Source organism: Corylus avellana, chromosome 6 (genome assembly GCF_965113065.1).
Source record: "Corylus avellana chromosome 6, dhCorAvel1.hap1.2, whole genome shotgun sequence".
Lineage (NCBI taxonomy): Eukaryota > Viridiplantae > Streptophyta > Magnoliopsida > Fagales > Betulaceae > Corylus > Corylus avellana.
The window spans coordinates 28524040-28545257 of record NC_142495.1 but is presented as its reverse complement, the minus strand read 5'-3'; the positions used below and the strand labels follow the sequence as shown (position 1 = coordinate 28545257).

At 33.0% G+C, this 21218-nt stretch overlaps 1 protein-coding gene and 2 pseudogenes across 1 annotated transcript; 2 read left to right on the top strand and 1 right to left on the bottom strand.

The window, feature by feature from the left end:
- Positions 1-1487: 1487 nt before the first annotated feature.
- On the bottom strand, positions 1488-5698 carry LOC132187367 (cucumisin-like). The gene is made up of 10 exons (XM_059601658.2): positions 5603-5698; positions 5376-5464; positions 4597-4691; positions 4219-4462; positions 3523-4036; positions 3289-3392; positions 2929-3147; positions 2732-2843; positions 2299-2512; positions 1488-2205 (listed from the first exon to the last, which is right to left on the bottom strand). Exons 1-10 carry the CDS (start codon positions 5696-5698, stop codon positions 1682-1684), a joined length of 2211 nt encoding a protein of 736 aa, XP_059457641.2. The 3' UTR covers positions 1488-1681.
- Positions 5699-16968: 11270 nt separating this feature from the next.
- Positions 16969-18025, top strand: LOC132188108 (uncharacterized; annotated as a pseudogene).
- An 875-nt stretch (positions 18026-18900) lies between these two features.
- Positions 18901-19938, top strand: LOC132169462 (uncharacterized; annotated as a pseudogene).
- Positions 19939-21218: the final 1280 nt, after the last annotated feature.

The following is a 21218-nucleotide window of genomic DNA, read 5'->3' as shown; positions in this document are numbered from 1 at the left end:
TAAAAGAATTGTAAAGCAATTATATATTAATTTCTTTACTTCACATTGCAGCGTGAGATTAATCTATATTATCACCGTGTGTGAATCCAGGAAAAAGATGATAAGAGTGTGACAACTTCTCATTGGTTGGATGACTCCAATTTGCTACGACCATGGTTAGCTTTGATTGGTTAAGTAGGCCCTTAACTTTTATTAAGGTGGCATAGTCTTTTTCAAGATGGCTTTGGATTTTTGTTTAGTTTAGTTTTTCTTTTTTCTATCAATATCTACAATCCTGAGCCAAGGATCCATTTGAACCAAAAGACAGCCTTTTGGTTCAGGGTTAAGCTGCAAAATTGGTTCAGTTTGGATTTAACAAATAATTCTTTGTGAATTTGTTCATATGTCACATCAGTACTAATTGCAATCGCAGTGTAAGTGGTTAATATTAAATTTTTATTTTTTATTATATGTAACACATGTAATATTGTGATTGGTGTTACTATAACATATTAACAGATTCTGTGAATTATTCTAACTGTATAAATCTATTTATTTATTTGTTCTTGCTCTAAAAGTTTTTGGTCATTTTTAGAATTTGAAAGAACTATTTGTCTGAACCTCTTGTTAAATTAACATTTGAAGATGAATATACATTAGCTTAAAAAATAAAAGAAAAAAAGCACTAAGAAAAGTGCTTGATAAGAGTGCTGAATGAGTAGGAAAAAAAGAAAAGAAAAGAAGTCCGCCACTACTAAAGTGCAATTCGAAATCAGCTTTTAAAATCAAATTTCCAACCTTGACTTGACTTGATGCAAAATTTTCCACTAGTCTAATCATCGTCTATTGGTCTCCAAAACTTCTATCAATTATGTGGAATTTGTCTTGTACGAGAAAATGAACTTAAAAACTTGAGCACAAACTGAACCATAAAGAAATAGAGGATGGTAAAAATGTGAAACTGTACTTGGTGCATTTCATGTAAGAACTTTTTTAATATTAGTATTATTATTTAAATAGTATCTACTTCTCAAATGCTTTTTTAATAGCTTAAAGACACGTATGACTTTTATAAAGTTGGTTTGTAAAAAATTTCTACTATCCAATTTGTTAGGAAATTTGTGTCCTTATTGCATTGAGTAGAAGAACCTTGTTTATTTGTTTGGATAAGGGTATTTGTTTTGAGTTTTGGTTTGTAAACAAAATCCCAAGTCCATTTCAAGTTTGGGCTCATGCAAATACAGCTGAAGCAAAAACCCAGGCCTTGTATCATCTGGCCCTAAATTCATGCCCAGACCAATGTAACCCTAAAGGTAAATGTTGGATTTTATTGCAAGCTAGTGTTAAGGCATGGAGCATTCATCTTGGTTTGTAATCAAAATGAACGGCATTTGACAATGGTCAAATCGTTGGACTCCGATGATCAACGGTCTTCTGATACTCTGATCGACAACATTCATTCATTCGATCAACTAATGATAACAAGTTAGAAGGAAAACTAAGCAGAATAGAGTATTAAATTATAAAGGTTCAAATTACAGTGCAATACAGAACTAGAGCAAAGGCTCAAATTGCAACCATTTTCAGGCCTCTGTCTTCCACCATTGTTTTATTCTAATATTCCAAGCATATTCCTGCAAAGCTTTAGCTTCAATTATTATTTACGTAATACATATATATTGCAGAGAATGTCATGCATCAATCATATCACAGCTACAACAATGGGGCTCCTCACTTGGAACTTTCCATCATCCCACACTAAGGAAGCAGAGACAACGTTTTTATCGGTCATTCCTTCAATCGTGAGCGCAAATGACAACTTTTGTCCAAGAGAGGTGAATGCTAGAACACTAGGGTTCACTTTGATTCTAAGTCCAGCTGCAGTACTAGTCACAATAGCTTTATAGGTAGACATCGGTGATCCAACATTTGTAACAGTTCGATGATAAACTTGACTAAAAGATTTGAAGGACGAGAAGTATATAGCAAAAGAAGGATAGTTTAGATCAAAGACAGTTCCTTTAGTAGCTCCAGGACAACTACTATTATCCCCGGCAACAAGATGTAATAACTTGGTATTATATCCATCGGCACACAAAAATTTTATGTAGTCAAGTGCATGAATATCATATATTAAACCAGGATTTAGAGCCTTAAGAGGATTTATATTGCCTGCACCATATGCAAATTCAGCATCAGGGTTCTTTTTAGCACTCATGGGTGTAGCTGCAAGAAATACACCAAATCAGAGTGAGTTATTCATGGTTATGGTTTGCATATGTACATGCATTCAAATTATATAATTTAGATAGAAATTACCAGTAGTCATAAGGGCCGATTTGATAGCGGCAGGTGACCATGTGGGGTGAAAGGATTTGATGTAGGCAGCCGCCCCTGTAGCATGTGGGCAAGCCATTGATGACCCAGATTCTATATTGTATAAAAGTGCTCTCTTATCACCTTGAACATCTGAAATTGGAGAAATTGGAGACCATGCGGCAAGAATGTGAACTCCGGGAGCAGCTAAATCCGGCTACAACAACACACAAAAAAACAAAATGAGAATATAGTCCTCAGGACAGTTCAGAGTGGGGATGTAGGTGTCTAACACCGAACCAACTGTAAATTTATTGTGTTACTTTCTCTCTCTTTCAACCTAATATAAAAGATAAGAAAAATAGATTATATTTCCATTTATTCTAACATAAATAAGTAATGCAATTAAGAGTGCAAATGTAAATAAGATTATTACCTGGAGAATATTGGGTGTAATTTTATTTGGGCCCCTTGATGAGAATGACGCAATGTAAGGGGCAAATCTATCTTTACTCTCTTTACTTTTATGAATAGTCGCAGTTGCGCCCCTATAAATTGCATAGGTGTCTCCTTTAGGATAATTAAGTTTTACCAACTTGTTTAATTGTCTAAGTTATTTTAGATTAATAATACCTTGTCGAATTTATGTATGAGTATACTTTGCTACCATCCTCCAAGCGAAGGTAAGATGCAGGCAAGGGATATGATGTTGCAAAATCGTGTTGGTCTTGGCCTTGCGCCACAGTGCCCACAGCACCAGCTAACAATTCCGCTTCCCCTGTAGTCTGCCCATCGCAAAGTACAATTTTACCCTTCACCAAATCTTGGTCCAGTGAATTATTTATGCAATACCTGTATTTTTATTTTAGCAATAATTAAGTTCCATTTTAAGTATGACACTGGAATGTGTCTACAATTGGTACTCCTATTCTTGAAAAAACAAGGAATATGAAGTATTAATTATTGAATATATAAATTTCATTTTGTAGTTACCTGGAAATGAAACTCTGAAAACCTTTTTTAGTGTTTGGTGCATCTCCACCATAAATTATTGGATACTGTTTATTGTTGAGGTCAAATGTATTAATTGAAATTCCCTACACACACGTGGAGTAAAGAAATTCTTCAAATTAAATAGAATTTATGGATACAAATAAATTGGAGTAAATGAAGAAGATATTCATAATCATATATAGCAGGAGTCAGGAGTGTATAGTTTTTAGTTACCTCATAGATCTTGTTGTTACCCAATTGGACCTGAGTGGAGATCTTTCGATCTATAGTGCTTGCAGCCACATTGAGAGACCATGGCGCAAAGTTTGTGACGGTTGCCAGACCTGGACCCTCGTTACCAGCAGCCATTGATGTCAATATTCCATTTCGCATAGCATGAAAGGCACCAATGGCACTTACATCTTGAAAGTACTTGAGGGGTTCTTCTCCACCAACGGAATAAGTTATGATGTCAACGCCATCGGCAATAGCATCGTCAAATGCAGCAAGAGTGTCAGCATCAGCACAGCCCTTGGACCAACATATTTTGTACACAGCAATACGTGCTGATGGAACTCCTCCTCGTGCTGTTCCCAACCCATACCCTAGTAGGCTTGCCCCACTAACTAAATTCCCAGCTGCTGTTGCTGCTGTGTGTGTCCCGTGGCCTTGAGAATCTCTAGGAGATTTTACGTTTTCTTCGTCAAAATCTCCAATGCTACGGTAATATCGTGCTCCAATGATTTTACTGCATAAGCGTAGTTATATTTGTTACTTGTTCTTTTTGACTCTCTGTGTCTGTATGTGTTCGTGCAGTTAGGCAAAACATATACAGGTCAAAATTAAATTATTACAAATTTAAAAATAATTTTAAAGAAACATGAAAACAACGCCCGCATTACTCAAACAGTTGTAAAGATAAATATATACTTGTTGCAAGTGAAATTGATGGAGGCTTGGCAGGTGCCCCTCCATTTCTTAGGAGGTGGACCAAATCCTTTGTCGCTAAAGCTTTCTGACTCTGGCCAAATTCCACTGTCAATCACTCCTATAATGATGTTGCTTTCAACAGGTCTTCTATGAATTTTCTGCGGAAACCCAATGAAGTCCCATGATCTTGTTGTAAGAAGCTTGTTCTTTTTGCTAGGGAACACCGACACTACGCCATCCATTCCTACATATTCATTGTCGTAACATTTTTTGTAATGGACATAGAAAACATGAGTTACTTCCAATTTCCAAGAATACGCTCCACCCACCTGTGGTTGGGGTTTGGAGGTGAGGGAAGACATAATTTGGTTCACTAACCAGCCATTTTTTGAGCTTCTTGTTCAGTTAGCTCTGCTGCAAATCCACTGAAACTCCGCCTGTAGCTATAGAGCAGAGACTCTGGTCCAACATTGCTGAATGTAGGCACATAAATTTCACAAGTTATAGGTCTAGGTGCATTTCAATCCTTAACACAACACTTTGATCGGATTTATTATCTCCATTTATGAAAAAATTTGGGGCATTTTATTGCAACCCCAATGATAAATCGTCTATGGCATCATTGCCATTTGAGAGATATTTAAAAAATAATAAATTTAAAAAAAAAAAAAAAACAAAAGAAGGTGAAATATATTTTACCTTAAAGACTAATCTTAAATATAAGAGTAATGTTATATACCACTCAAATATCTCCCACATTTAATGTCATAGGGTCCATTAACTCTTAGATTGGCCTTGTTAAAATTGCTAAGTACTACAAATCCATGTGATCAAAAATTGTTTCAAGTTTCGATCACTTATGGTTGAGTGTCAAGTTTTATTGTTCTAATATAAAACTTTTCAATATTTTTATATTTAATATAATAATTTATTATATTATTATATTACAATTATAAACACTTTTTTTTAACTTGTTACCTTGGACCCAGATTTTATTCAACCGCCCCTTTATAAGACCATTGATATAAAAGTAAAATAGGGCTCGATCTCAAGGTTTATAGCTAGTTCAACAAGGCCCATAGGCTTTTGTTAAGTTCCATAAAATATGCTAAAACAAAATAAGAACTGTTTGTTAATATTTGTGCTGCTTCTACAACCTGCCAATCACTTCTTGTAGCATGCTTGTGTGAAGGGATGATGTGGAAATCTCGTCCATCTGCCTTTGGCCCATGTACACAATATAAGCCTGCGTGCATAATATATATCATAGGTAGAAAATAATGAAACTTGTTAATCTTCCAAACACGAAAAAGATGGCCAATTTTAGAGATATTTGGCCATAGAAATTAAAAGAGATAAGTTATATATAGAGATATATATTTACCTTTCGGGCATTTTGAGAAGTTGAGTGACCAAGAAGGAGAGTGAAGGCTAGACTGAGGAGGAGAAGCCATGAAAGACTAGGAGTTTTTCTGGCCATTGGAGCTTTAGGGATAAGCTTGGCTTTCGATCATGCATTATATATATACATGCAAGTACTAGACAAGGTCCTCGTCATATCAAGTTCGGGAAAAAAAAAAAAAGGGAATCCAAAGAAAAAGCTCCTACACGAAAAATCACTAAATAATTCCACATTTTTATCATTTTCTCCTAGAAAATGTTTTTACATAAAGTTGTAAAATAAAAAAAAAAAATCAAAGAAAAAAAGTTCTTACATGAAAATGCACTAACAATTCCACATTTTTGCCCTTCTATATTTATTTGCGGTTCAGTTTGTGTTCAAGTTTTTAACTTCATTTTCTCATAAAATTGAAATTCCACATAAATTATGAGTTCAACAGCCAAGAGACGACCTAATTAAGGTCAACTAAATTGATAGAATTTTGGAGACGATTATTAATTAGATTGGAAAATTTTGCATTAAGTCCAAATCAAGGTTGGATAGCTGGTTTTAAAAGCTATTTTCCAAATCCACTTTAAAAATGTACGAGACTTCTTTTACTAAGACAGCTTGTCTTATGTCATGAAAATGCCTTTGGATAAGGTGGCATATATTTTTTCAAGATGCCTTTAGATTTTTTATTTTTTATTTTTCAAGATCTACAATCTTGAGCAAAGATGAGAAATGTTAGAGCATTTATTTTGTTCTTTTTCTAAAAAATCAACTATTAGATTTATAAGATCCACCTAAGTAATGGTAGATCAAATGGTTTTTTTTTTTTTTTTTTTTCTTAAAAAAAAATAAAGGGGCGCCGGGAGCGGTGGGGGGATGGGGAAGGATTTGAGAAAGACCGGGATAGATGCTCTAGCATTTTTCTTTTGGCAAGAAAAATGCTAGAGGATTTACCCGGATCCTTCTTCTATCATTCTTCATACTTTTTTTTTAAAAAATAAAATAAAATAAACTATTAGATTTGTAGCACCCACCTAACTTAGCAAAATAGTACGAGGGAGCAATCAATTGCGACTACTCTATTAATACATTACCATAATATCACATACTTCCAAAAAAAAAAAAAAAAAAAAACCTAAGAAAAAGTTTAAATAGCGAAAACATCATGCCATAACCTCTTCTTAAAATGAACAAACATGAGAGTGACAGGTAAGAGTCCGTCTAAAAAGAAGTATGTGTCATAATGAGTACAAAGAAAGAAGTGTGCACCATTATTAAAGTGCATTTCGAAATCAGCTTTTAAGAACCTTTTTTCTTTGATTTTTTTTTTTTAAAAAAAAAATTTTAATTTTGGTTTTTTGTTTTTGACAAAGAACCTTTTCAAGGAGAAGAGGATAACAAATGTTGAACTATTTAGTGATTTTTCGTGTAGGAGCTTTTTCTTTTTTTTTTTTTTTTTCTTTTTTTTTTTGGTTTTTTAATAAGACTACATATACAACTTCAAACAATGTCCAATATACTTTATCCTTTTATTTTATTTTTATATTAAATAATTATCAATATTATTATCTTTAAGACATGATAAATAATAAGATTATAGTGTGGAGTTAATAAAAGTGGTAATTACCTCAATATTATAATATTGAGGTGGTAAGATTTTCGTTATTTGCGTAAAAATAATGATTAAGATTTTTGTAGAATATCCTAATTCAATTTACAATACATATCATTCTTATTTTGATGAAGATAACAAGAATGAATTATTCTCAATATCATTCTTGAAGAAAAAAAAATGATCCTTCATCAATTAGGTGGACTTCTAATATACGGTTCATCCGCAAACAAAGGCTTTGCCTCAGTGGTGGAGCCAGACAATTGATATTTGGGGTGCCAATAAAATTGTTGAGGGTGCCGAGTGGTAACTTGCGTAAGTAGGAAAAAAAAAAAATCTTCTTTTTTGGAGTGCCATGTGGAACTTGGGTAGGAAAACAACAAATATATATATATATATATATATATATATATATTCAAAAAAGCTTTGGGGGTGCAAAGCCTCAAGTGGTTCTGCAACTGCTTTGCCTCACTACAGAGCGGAGGAGCTTAGCTAAATTAACCCTTACAAAGTACTCAACCACGGTTGCAACTAGAGATGGCTTGTAATTATTGTTCACATGTAGGGTACAAGATTATATAGTTCAATTTTTATTCAACACATTTAATTAAACGATTAGATCCTTCAACCTTAATCCGCTAACTTTATGTTGGGTTCATGTCGGGTTTGCGAGCCATGTAAAAAATTGTCAGTCATAAATGTCGCTTGTCAAGTTTGAATGTGTCAAAATACAAGGATAAAACTATATATGTTAACACTAACTCGATCGAGTCATTTAATTAAATGGGTCATGCCTCTTAAACTTAACTAGGAGCAGAATTAAAATGTTAGGAAATGAGACAAAACTAAAAAAATTCGGTAAACATTCTTTTGAAGGTCTATTTCATAAAAATACTTTTGAACAAAATCTTTAAAAAAAATAAAAAAATAAAAATTTTATGATTTAAAAAAAATAAAATAAAATAAAAATTGAGATGATCCAAGAACTCCTAAGAATAGGGATGGTTCCACTCTTGTTCCTAACCCATTATTTTGTGTGTGTGTGTTTTTTTTGTAAGTACCCATTATTTTGTGTTTACTTCGTGTTGTATATATATCAACATTGCAAATAGTGCCAAAAATCACTGGCCTAATATATCTCAATTATGATTTTTTTTGTTTTTTTTTTTGTAAGTCTCAATTATGAGGTTGAAGCAGCAGAAAACACGTGAAACTTTTGGATCAGTGTTGGTAAATACCAAATGGTTTTGTTGTTTGGGAAATGGGAGTTTTCAGTATGTCCCCCAATTAAGCTGAAAATGAACTTTTTACAAATACAAAGAAATGTGCAATTTCAAGAATATTCCAACGACCTCCATTACAAATAAATAATAAAATTGACTTCAACATTCTGATTGAGACCCTGAGCCTTTTATACACTCGATCAGCTTCTAACTATATATTTTAACAGCACAACTAACAAATTAAATAACAACTTTTACAACTAATTAAAATGGGCGTAACTATTCAACTAACTATCATCAATTCTAATAAGGCTTGACTACGTACCTACTAAGAACATTTTCATCATGCTCCTTATTGTAGGAAAAATCTCTTTTTTTCGGGAGCTAAAATGGTAAAATGAATGTTTTTGATAGAATTTTGGAGACGAGTATTAGAGTGGAAAATTCTGCATTAAGTCCAAATCAAGGTTGGGTAATTGCTTTTAAAAGCTGATTTCCAAATCCACTTTAAAAATGTACCAGACTTCTTTTACTAAGACAGCTTCTTTACTAAGACAGCTTGGATAAGGTGGCATATATATTTTTCAAGATGCCTTTGGATTTTTTATTTTTTTATTTTTCAAGGTCTACAATCTTGAGTAAAGATGAGAAATGTTAGAGCATTTATTTCAGTTCTTCTCCTTTTTTTAAAAAAAAATAATAATAATAATAATAATAAAATATTAAAAAAAATTAACCATTAAATTTGTAAAACTCACCTAAATAAAGGTAGATCCAATAGTTGTTTTTTTTTTGTCTTTTTCTTTTTCTTTTTGAAAAACAAAATGGGAGAATGGAGAAGGATCAGTATAGATTCTCTACCATTTGTCTTTTGGCAAGAGAAATACTAGAGGATTTACCATGGTCCTTCTCCTATCATTTTCCATACTTTTTTTAAAAAAAAAAAAAAAAAAAAAAAAAATCATTAGATTTGTAGCACCTACCTAATTAAGTGAAGGTGGATCCAATTAATGATTAATTTTAAAAAATGGAGGATGAAGAACGGGAGAAGTACTAGGATAAATGCTTTAGCATTTTTCTTTTGGCAAAACAATGCTAGCATCTAGCTCGGTCCTCTTATTTTACCAGATGTTGTTAAGAAAGTTTTTTTAAAAAAAAGAAGTTGCTAATATGTGACATCAGCACCAACTACCAATCACAGTGTAAGTGATTAATATATATATTAACAATTGGCCTAAGAGTAGGGACCTATTTATTTATTTTTTTACCTACTCTAAAAGATATTAATCATTTTAAAAAATTGAGATTACTATTTTTCAGAACCCCCTTTTTTTTCTTTTTTTATTTGAGCCAAAGGGTAGGAGGGGCAACTGATTGTGTTTACACTACTAAAATATTATTATAATAGCACCTACCCACTCAAAATTGTTAAAAAAAATAATAATAATAAATAAATAAATAAATCTAAACAGCAAAAACCACGTGCACTCATTTTCTTACTTTGTTCCAAATTAATTTGTCCATTTTTCAGTGGTGGAAAAAAAAAAAAAAGGGTTTTGTGCAATGACGGCACTGAAGACGCACTCAAGAAAGTGACCGGTTAGAGTACCTGCAACAGGGCTAAAAAGAAGTCTGTCATAATGAGTAGAATAAAGGAAGTGTGTGCCATTATTAAAGTGCATTTCGAAATCAGCTTTTAAGAAACTTTTTTCTTTGATTTTGATTTTGATTTTGATTTTTTTTTTTTTTTTTTTTTTTTTTTTGACAAAGAACCTTTTCTAGGAGAAGAAGATAATAAATGTTGAACTATATTTTAGTGATTTTTCGTGTAGGAGCTTGATAACAAATGTTGAACTATTTAGTGATTTTTCGTGTAGGGGCTTTTTCTTTTATATAATAATAAAACTATTTAAGTCTATAGTAGTGCCATTCTATTCATTGACTTAATATCTTAGTGGGGGCGTTACAAGATAGTATCAATGCAATTGTCCCCAAAGATGACAAGAGGTTGTCTTTTAGTATAGGATGCAATACCATAAGATAAGCTATGATCAATTAAGGCCAAATTAGGGTGGCTACCCACCCAAAGCCATGATTGGAAATGACGGAACCACTTTACAGTAATTTGAAATGGTTTGGCTCACCCTATTTGTCAATTTGGGTATTAAGTGCAAAATCTTAACAATATCCAAGTTTCTCAGTAAAATGACTATTTTTTAATATGCATTTTCTTTTGTTCCCAATAAGTACTTCAATCGGCTTGAGACCACGCTTTATGAAACAAAGGTCACTAGTTCGAATCTCCTCTCTCTCCTCTTATGTGAACATTTAAAAAAAAATGCATTTTCTTTTCTCTTTTCTCAGTGTTTCACGTGTGACGAAAATGTAGTTAAACCGGTCGGTTTATTACGAGAGTGTTCAGGCAAAGAATAACGGACGAAAAGGCACTTAAACCTGCCTTTCATGTGGGAAATAATGAGCAAATCTTGTGTTTTTATGATTCTATATAGACATTATTTTCTAAAGAAGCAAAAAAATACTTAACCAATTGGTTAATCATATTTTTTTTATAAAATAATATTCACGTAGGATTATGAGAATACCCAAAGGAACCGTAGCATTTCTTAAAAAAAATATTGAACTTCGAACAATTTCCAATATACTTTATCCATTTATTTTATTTTATTTGTATATTAAATAATTATCAATATTATTATCTTTAAAACATGCTAAATAATAAGATTATAAATGTTGAGTTAATAAAAGTGGTAATCACCTCAATATTATAATATTGAGGTGGTAAAATTTTCTTTATTTATGAAAAAATGATGATTAAGATTTTTGTAGAAGATCCTAACTCAATTTACAATACATATCATTTATTTTGAGAAAAATAACAAAAATGAATTATTCACAATATCATTCTTGAAGAGAAAAAATTATCCTTCATCAATTAGGTGGACTTCTATTATGCAGTTCATCTACAGACAAAGGCTTTGCCTCACTACATAGCGGATGAGCGTAATTAACCCTTATAGACTCAACCGTGATTGCAACTAGAGATAGCTTGTAATTATTGAATTAAACGGGTTAAATACTTCAATCTTAACCCGTTAATTTTATGTTGGGGTTCGTGTCTGATTTGTGAGCCATGTAAAAAATTATCAGTTATAAATGTTACTTGTCAAGTTCAAATTGTATCAAAATATGAGAATAAAACTATATATGTTAACACTAACTTGAGTCATTTAATTAAATGGATTAGGCCTCTTAAACTTAACTAGGGGCAAAATTAAAATTTTAGGAAAGGGGACAAAACTAAAAAGACTAGGTAAAAATTAATTTTGGGGTCTATTTCATTAAAATACTTTTAAAAAAAAAAATCAAAATTTTATGAGTTTTTTTTTTTAAAAAAAAATAAATAAAATTGAGATGGTTCAAGAACTCCTAAGAATAGAGATGATTCAGTCCTTAAGAGGTAAATCAATCGGCTAGGACCACACTTAATGAAGTGGTAGTCACTAGTTCGACTCTCCCTCTTTCCTCTTGTGCGGACATGTCAAAAAAATAATAATAATAGAGATGGTTCATGCTTCCAGTCTTATCCAAACCCATTATTATTATTATTATTATTTGGTAGGTACCCATTATTTTGTGTTTACTTCGCGTGTGTGTATATATATCAACATTGCAAATAGTGCCAAAAATCATGGCCCTAATGTATCTCAATTATGATTTTTTTTTTTTGGGCAAATCTCAATTATGAGGGTTTTTTTTTTTTTTTTTTTTTTTTTTTTTGTCAATTATGAGGTTGAAGCAGTAGACTTGTAGAAAACACGTGAAACTTTTGGATGAGTGTTGGTACTAATTGGTTTTATGCTTTTTCGAGTGGACACGATCTTTGTCCTTTGGGAAATGAGAATTTTGAGGATGTCCCCAAAGGCCCAGATTGGCCGACAAGGGTGGCTGGTGGATGGATTTGACGTACGATTGACTGAATGAATGAAAGCTGGAAATGAACTGTTTACAAATAAAAAGAAATTTTCTCAAAAAAAAAAAAAAAAAAAAAAAAAAAACGAAGAAATGTGGAATTTCAAGAATGTCCCAACCTCCATTACAATTAAATAATAAAATTGCCTTCAACATTCTGATTGAGACCCTGAGCCTTTTATACATTCAGCTTCTAACTATTTTAACAGCACAACTAACAAAATAACAACTTTTACAACTAAAATGGGCGTAATCATTCAACTAACTATCAATTCTAATAATTTAAACTCAGAAAAAAAATATTTTAAATTGAGGTAACAAACTAACGTGAAAAAAAGAAAAAAGAAAAATCAAACTTTTTTTCTCCTCACTTTTTTTTTTTTTTTTGCATGCTCTCTCCAAACCCACAAAATTACCACACCGTTCACTCTTCTCTCTCTATTCTTCTTCTTTTTTCTTTTTATTTTTCATTATGTTGCCCAGAGATAAACGTATGACTTATGAATTGATAATGGTGAGGAGTACAGATTTTAAAAAATATGATTATTAGGAAAAGAAAATTTTTGAAAATATGATTATTAGGAAGATGACAAATTTTTAAGTATATGAATGTTTGAGAGAAAAAGAATAAATCCTTAAAAATAATATTTAAATAAGCGCTCAAAGCCTCAAATGAAGAAATCTTGAGATGCGGGACAGAATAGATATTTCCCCGAGGGAAAGAGTCAAAGGCGAAGGGTTTCGAATTCCCGGTAATGAGTTTTGGATAGTGTTATCTTATTCTTAGAACTTAGAAACATTGTGTCAACATATATAGTAATGAATGATGTGGCAATCTTTGGGCCTTTAAAATATGTACTTTTTGACACATGTCCAGCTAAAAATAGGAGGAAGTTGAAGAAATTTCAATCGCAGGAGAGCTTGTCCCAATTATTATATGGATAAGGATCCTCTACAACTTTTTTTTTAATTGTAGATTCTCAAATTATGTAATTTATACAATTTTTAAGTATCGAAATGCTTACAAAATGCTACCTATTAAAAAATTTGCATGTTATCAAGATAATCAAAAATAATTTTTATCTCAAAATGTTTATTCTTCACTTTTGTAAAGATGCTTATTTTTCATAAAATAAAAATATAATTTTTGGCTCAAAACTTTTTTACAACATAGAGAGTAAGAACCTATGAAAATATATCAATTCTCAACTTTAACATATCATATTTTTAATATATGTCATTTTTCAAGTATTTAGATGCTTAAAAACGACAAAAATTACATAATTTGACAATCAATTATTTCTTTAAAATTGTAGAGGATCTTAATCCTCATTTTATACGGGTTGATATAGTGCTTTTTAAATGACATTTTTTTTTTTTTTATCAGTGATTGACATAATTAAGAGACTACTTAAAGTAGATCATCTTAACCGTTATAAAATAAGTAGAATAAATAGGTACAAAGAATAGCATTAATCATGCTATTCATACCCAAATAAACAGCGACATCGCAAAAAGGTTTTTTTTTTTTTTTTAAAAAAAAAATATTATTTTTAAGGGAATCCATATATACCAGTCTCATTCATAGAAATCATTAGCATAAAGCTCTTACAAGCAACAATAGCCAAAGCTATGAGATTACAAGCGTTACAAATGACGTTTTGCATTCTAGACCTAAAACTAATTTACTAATCCATGACTAATTTACACATAAAAAAATAGATCTGTGTCAAACAGACTCAAACTAATGCATAGTGATGTAGATCGAAGTGTATTCCGATCCCATATGTTATGTCATGTTGTCGTTTAAGTGTCGTGGCTATTTGGACGGCCATATGTCCCGTTTGGATGGGGGCCGTCAGTTTGTTTTATTTTCTAGCCGACTTTATGTTCTTATTTTATTAGGTATAGGGTTTTAGTGTATAAATATATGCTTATAGCCTCCATAGAAAATGAGTTTATGTTGATTATTGATTTTGTTGAATAAGAAACCTCAGAGTTGAGCGTTCTTCTTTATTTTCCTTCAAAACCTAGAGACTACTTAGCTTTTGTTAAGAAGATTTCTTAGATCTAGAAGTATTTATCAGTTGCTTATTGATATTCTTCGCTACAGCCCACTAAGTTACGCTGCATCAGTTGGTATTAAAGTTCAAGTTACATTCCATGAATGGGGAGAAGCGACCGTCTGGTAGACATGAACGAGGTGCATGTGCGCACGGAGACAGCACGTAACACTACAAGAAAATTGGTCTTTAGCGACCATATTTTTAGCGACGACTCAAAAGTCGTCGCTATTTATCAATATCAGCGACGACAATTTCTTGTCGTCATTAATTCCATAAAAAAATGTGCAAACAGCGACGACTAGATGTCGTCGCTGATATGCAGTCGCTAATGGCGAAATAATATTTTTCCCTAGGCGTGAAAAGGCGCGCCAAAAAATTTGTGACGGGGGTTCAGATCATTAGCGACGACACCTGTCGTCGCTAATAAGTATTTCAATTAGTAACGACAGTGTCGTCGCGAAATAACGAAGGAAAAAATCGAAATCCTCGTCGCTAATTGAAAATACTTATTAGCGACGACACCTGTTGTCGTCGCTAATTAGTTTGCGAAAAAAAAAAAAAATTAAAAAATTAAAAAATATTTTTAGGGACGACAATTGTCGTCGCTAATTAATTTTAATGAAATTTCTGGCGCCTTTTGATGCTCAAATCCTCCATGGACCTTGAGTTCTCCTACCAGTTGTAAATTATATATTGTTTCTTTCATGTATGAGGAACTTCTCCACGTTTAGGCTTGTTGCAATTGTTTAGTACATGTTTACCTCCTAGTGAAATGTGGTATATAAAATTGAGCTCTTGGACTGACAATTAATTGAATTTCTCCAGATTTGTAGTGTGGCATTGATGCTTTTTATTTTGCAATGGAGTCCCCCGTCCTCCCTTTGTTGTTCAACTCCATGAAGGGTTAAACACATTTTTTTTTTTTTTTTTTTTTTGTGCCTCGTCTATGCTGTTTTTCTATTTTAGGGTTTACGTTATATTCCCATAATCATGTGTTACACCCAGCTTTCCACCACATGAAAGATTCGTATTTAATGATGTCCTTACTTATCCCTGGACCTAAGGCACCTGGAAATGAAATTGATGTGTATCTGCAACCATTGGTGGATGATTTGCAAGAATTATGGAATGAAGGCATTCTTACATATGACTCATCGACGCAGGAGAACTTTAAGTTGCATGCAGCATTATTATGGACTATAAATGATTTTCTTGCATATGGAAACTTGTTTGGGTGGTCGACTGAGGGACACCTGGCGTGTTCAGTATGTAACAAGGATACGGCATCCAAAAGGTTGAAGTTTGGAGGTAAGTCATGCTACATGGCTCATCGTCGGTTCTTACATCAGGGGCATATATGGCGCACAAAAAAATCTCTCTTTGACGGTACTGAGGAGCATAGAATGGCACCTAATGAATTATCTGGAGATCAATTGTTACAACAACTAGAGAATGTACCAAATTTGCCGTTTGGAAAAGATGAGACCAAAAAAAAGAAGAGAACGCGTGAAGAGTGTGAGTTGAATTGGACGAAGAAGAGTATTTTTTTTAATTTGCCTTATTGGTCAACATTGAAACTGAGACACAATTTGGATGTCATGCATATTGAGAAGAACATATGTGATAGTCTCTTAGGTACACTGCTGAATATTAAAGGAAAAACAAAGGACACTTTGAAGGCACGACAGGATTTGTGTGTGATGGGAATACGCAAAGATTTGCACTTACTACAAAATGGTACATTTACATCAATGCCACATGCAAATTACACTTTGTCAAAAGCTGAGAAGACAACTTTCTTAGATTGGTTGAAAGGTGTAAAGTTCCCTGATGGGTATGCATCTAATATTAGTCGGTGTGTGAATGTCAAAGAAGGTACGATTTCGGGAATGAAAAGCCATGATTGTCATGTCTTCTTACAACGCTTACTTCCTGTTGCAATTCGTCCATATTTATCAACTGAAATACGTACAACAGTGACTGAGTTTAGTTCATTTTTTACGGAATTATGTGCACGAACATTAAGATTAGATGTCGTGAGTCGAATGAAGGATGACATTCCTGTGATTTTATGCAAGTTGAAAAAGATATTTCCACCGGCTTTTTTTGATATAATGGTACATCTAGCTGTACATTTACCACGAGAAGTTGAGCTTGTGGGACCAGTACAATATCGTTGGATGTATCCAATGGAAAGAACGCTTGGTAAATGTAAGAAATTTGTGCGAAATAGAGCACATCCGGAAGGGTCCATTGCCGAGGGATATTTATCATTTGAATATTTGACATTTTGCTCAATGTATCTCAATGGGATTGAGACAAAATGGAATCGTGAAGAACGGAATAGTGATGTGCGGCAGGTGGGAAGGAGTAAAGGCTTGTCTGTGTTCTCTCAACGAGTTCGTCCTTTAGGAGCAGTAAAATTTATAACACTTGAAGATAAGGTTCTCACAAGGGCTCGATAGTATGTGCTTAACAATTGTGACGAAATCACTTCGTACATTCGGTAAGTGTATGATTTATAGTGTTTTTTTTGTTTTTTTATTTTTATTTATTTATTTTATTTTTATTAAAAATTATGATTACTTGAGAATATAGATGAATACTTATGTGTTTTTTATGTAGTGAACACTATGACAAGATTGAAGGAGAAGGCACTGTGGACATCCAACATAAGCATGAAGCCGAGTTTGAAACATGGTTTCGGCATCGTATATGTGGGCCTAATGCAGAAAATTTGTCCAAACAGTTATATGATCTTGCATCCGGATCGGATCATCAAGTTATAATGTACAAAAGTTGTATTGTGAATGGGGTTAGATTCCATATAAAAGACTATGAACGAACTCTACGTACCCAAAACAGTGGTATAGTTGTTCAAGGTGAGCATAACATGAAGGATATTGAATTCTATGGTGAGTTGAAGAACATTTTGGTGTTACGTTATGGTCGAAATCGCGTGTATCTATTTGAATGCGATTGGTGGGATGTTGGGCATAAAACGGGAATACAAACAGATGAGCACTTTACAAGTGTGAATACATCTTGTACATGGTATGCATCTGACCCATTTATCCTAGCATGCCAAGCTTCACAAGTATTCTACTTGAAAGATCCCAAATTGGGTGGTAATTGGCAAGTAGTGCAAAAAGTGAGCAATAGAAACATATACAATGTTCCAACTATTTTAGAGGGAGAGATTGAAGAAGATGATGAAGGCATTGGTGATGAGGAAGAAGATGATGAATTGGTTGAGGGTAATGCACCTGTGCAACAAGGAAACAATGTAGACTCAACTCCGTTACGTAGAGATGATGTGGAACCAATAGCTATTGATGAAGTATATGTGCACTTTGATGAAAGCATGTTCCTCAATGATGACTTCTCTAATGAGGGGCACGAAACAAGCTCTGATGACGAACAAGACCTTGATGATGAAAGCATGTTCCTCAATGATGACTCCGCTCATGAAGAGGAGTTATCTTGCAACTCTGATACAAACTCTGATGATGATATGTGTTGAATATTATTGTAAATAAATATTTATTCTATGGTAAGATGATACGGGCTATATATTTGTTTGTCTCGTTACCAATCTTTCAATTATTGTATATGTTTGTATTTTCATATTTTCATATTTTCTTATTCATTGTTTTTATTGTGGAATCTGTTGTACGCAATGAAGATCATGAATCGAGGAAGATCGCGTGTGTCTGTGGCTCGTTCTACACCATTGCATCTCAATGATGAGGTTGAGAATGCAAGTTTAGAATGACAAGTGCCTCTTGAAATTGATGTAACACCATGTCAGACGATGACTGAGGGGTCCTCCAATGCATCTTGTAAGTGCACATATTTTGTCTGTGTTATTGTATAAACTATGAACAAACTACTTCACCAAAAATACTAACTATGTTTCAAATTTTGTCTCACAGCTATTATGTCCAACAAGAAGAAAAGAGGTCTGAATAAATCCACCAAGTTCAATCAACTTTTTAAGGATGGTCGTCCTGTTGAGATAACAATCCCTCCCAAGGCAAGAGGACCTGTAGGAAAAAGTGCGAGTTATTTTAGTAGGAGGGTGACACATGTCGTTCGTGAACACGCCGAGCTCTGGCATAGTTCTTGGACTCGTGTCCCACCAAGTGAGCAGCAACGGTTAAGAGCTCGTGTTTTGGTGAGTTATAATGTTTGAGGTTATGTTATTTACTACATATAATATAAAATGCTAAGACTATTGTTATTTATAATATATAGGCTGAGTGGACTTTAGACGAGCATCTGGCTAACCATACTGGATCTATTGAGTTGGCTTTATCAAATAGTTATAGAACACTTCGTCATGGATTTCACCGTCATTTTCTTAAATTCGGTGGTGATAAAGACTCAACAATCGCAAAGAAAAAAGTTCCAAAGCTTATCTCACAACCCATGTGGCTTAAGATATGCGAGTCATTTGAAAACAAAGAATTGAAGGTAAATATTTTTAAACTAAATTGACAACAAATTTAAAGGAGTATAATTTTGTAATAATTTAGTGAAAATTTGTTACAGGACAAGTCCACACGTAATAAGAAGAATAGATCGGAGTTGAAGACCAATCACACATCTGGCTCTAGATCTTTTCTTAATCATCGCCATAGTGAGGTAACAATTTTATACTATTACATTATTTTAATAATTATGTTTAGAGCATATGTTAATTATATGTCTATTATGTGTAGGCAGGAGAGTATGAAGAAGAGCCCAATCTAATTGACTTTTATAAGATCTCTCACACAAATAAAGACGGAAAATTTGTGACTCCGCAGTGTGAAGAACGATACGTAAGTAGTTGAAATTTCTGCTCTCTGTTAATATCTTGTCTCACATTGTTATACAGCTAACCTGTTGATTTTGGTTGCTTCTGAAGAATTAGATGGTAGAGAAGTTGGCTGACAAAGAGGTAGAAGTAGACGAAGAGGAAATATTTACAGAAGCTCTTGGTGGGAAACGTTCTGGCCATGTTAGAGGGATGGGAAAATTTGTCATACCTACTCCATCCTCTTCTTCGCAAGTATATGGCACCCAACTCAATCTTGAGTTGGAGGAAACAAATAGAAAAATAGAGGATCTGCAAAATGAGTTGGTGAAAAAATATAGAAAAAAAGATGAACAAATAGAGGAACTGCAAAATGAGTTAGTGGAAAAAGATAGAAAAAGGGATGAACAAATAGAGCAAATTAGACAAGAATCAAAGCGCCAATTTGATCTCCTAATGTCACGTGTTTTAGGTAAAATGGTTGTGTGATAGATATGTTTCGTTATGCTTTAATTGAACCCGAACAACTAATTTATTACTGATGACATCTTTGTTTTCTTTTCTATATGTTATAGGAACACAAGGTCTGAATATTGCTCTTTTTGATTGGAATGTTTAAAGAAACATGAAAATGGGTAGGAATTTTGCTCATTTTGTGATTTATTTACTACTTTGATGGAATTTGGATGATTGATTTTCGGATGGAAGTTTGATTTTGGTTGATGTGTTAAAGTATCTATCAACTCCAGTTGATTGTTTCTCCTTTTAGGTAATTGTAATGTGCAAACTAGAAAATTGTATTTTTCCATCAGCAATGGCTGCAAATGGATGTTAGTGAGGAATGTGTTCTTTTATTGAGATTAGTTTATTAATTATCTAAAAAAAAGTTAGGAATGTGAAACTAGGAATTTGGGTCTTGTTTATAATTATAAGGAAACTTCATTTTGGATTTACTTATTTTGTGTTCCCTGGGAACCTCTGCTGTTATCTTAGGAAATTATTTAAATTTACAGCTTATGAGGCATTTTTACACTTGCGATAGTCACTCAGGGCGTTTTGGTGTTAGATTTTTTTTTTTCTTACCAAAACCAAACATATGCAAACATCATTCTCTCCTTGCACCGTTACTGCTGCTGGTTGTGGAGTAAAAGTCTTGGCGGTGCAGTTCTTCATCTTGTGGGTCATTTCGTTGATGATAAAATTTGGAGGAAAGAAATAAGAACTTGGATTCTCATAATGATTTTTGGTTAGAAACTGGGTATTGTAAATATGCCCTATCATCTTTCATTTCATTTTCTTCAGTAATCAAACAGGAATTTTTTTTTAATTTTTTTTTTTAATTTTTTTTTTTTACATTAAGTCTGCTTGTGGTTCTCATAAGCCGCCGCTGAGGTTCATAATTTTCTTTTATTTGGGTTTTGTTTGTATTTTGTATGATTTTTCGGATCTGATCTTTGTATATATTAGGTTGCTTAGAAAAGTGAGGAAGAATGGAAAATAAGCAAATATTTTATTTCTTACTTCTTAGTTTGTTGAGCTGCACGCCTGGCGCCTGCACTATGTGTGTTTCTTTGTGCCATGTAGGGAAAGATATTTGATTTCATTTTTAGATATTTGATTTGGTTTTTCTTAAGGTGCCATGTAGGGAAAGATTTTTTCCATTCAAATAAATCTTGTTCTTCAACTTTAGCAGCCTGTTCATATGGCTTTCCATTGTCCCAAGTCTCAAGCCCCGCAATTTCTTCATTGTTTGGTTGGGAACCTGTTGCTTTGTCTTGCCATGATTTACTGTATCAATTATGGTATGAAATTCCTCTATGCTGTGATACATGATGGACAATGTTCTTTTTCTACTACGTTTTTTCATGTTTGAGTAGCAACTGTTTGTCCAACTATGTGGTTATTATATTAGACA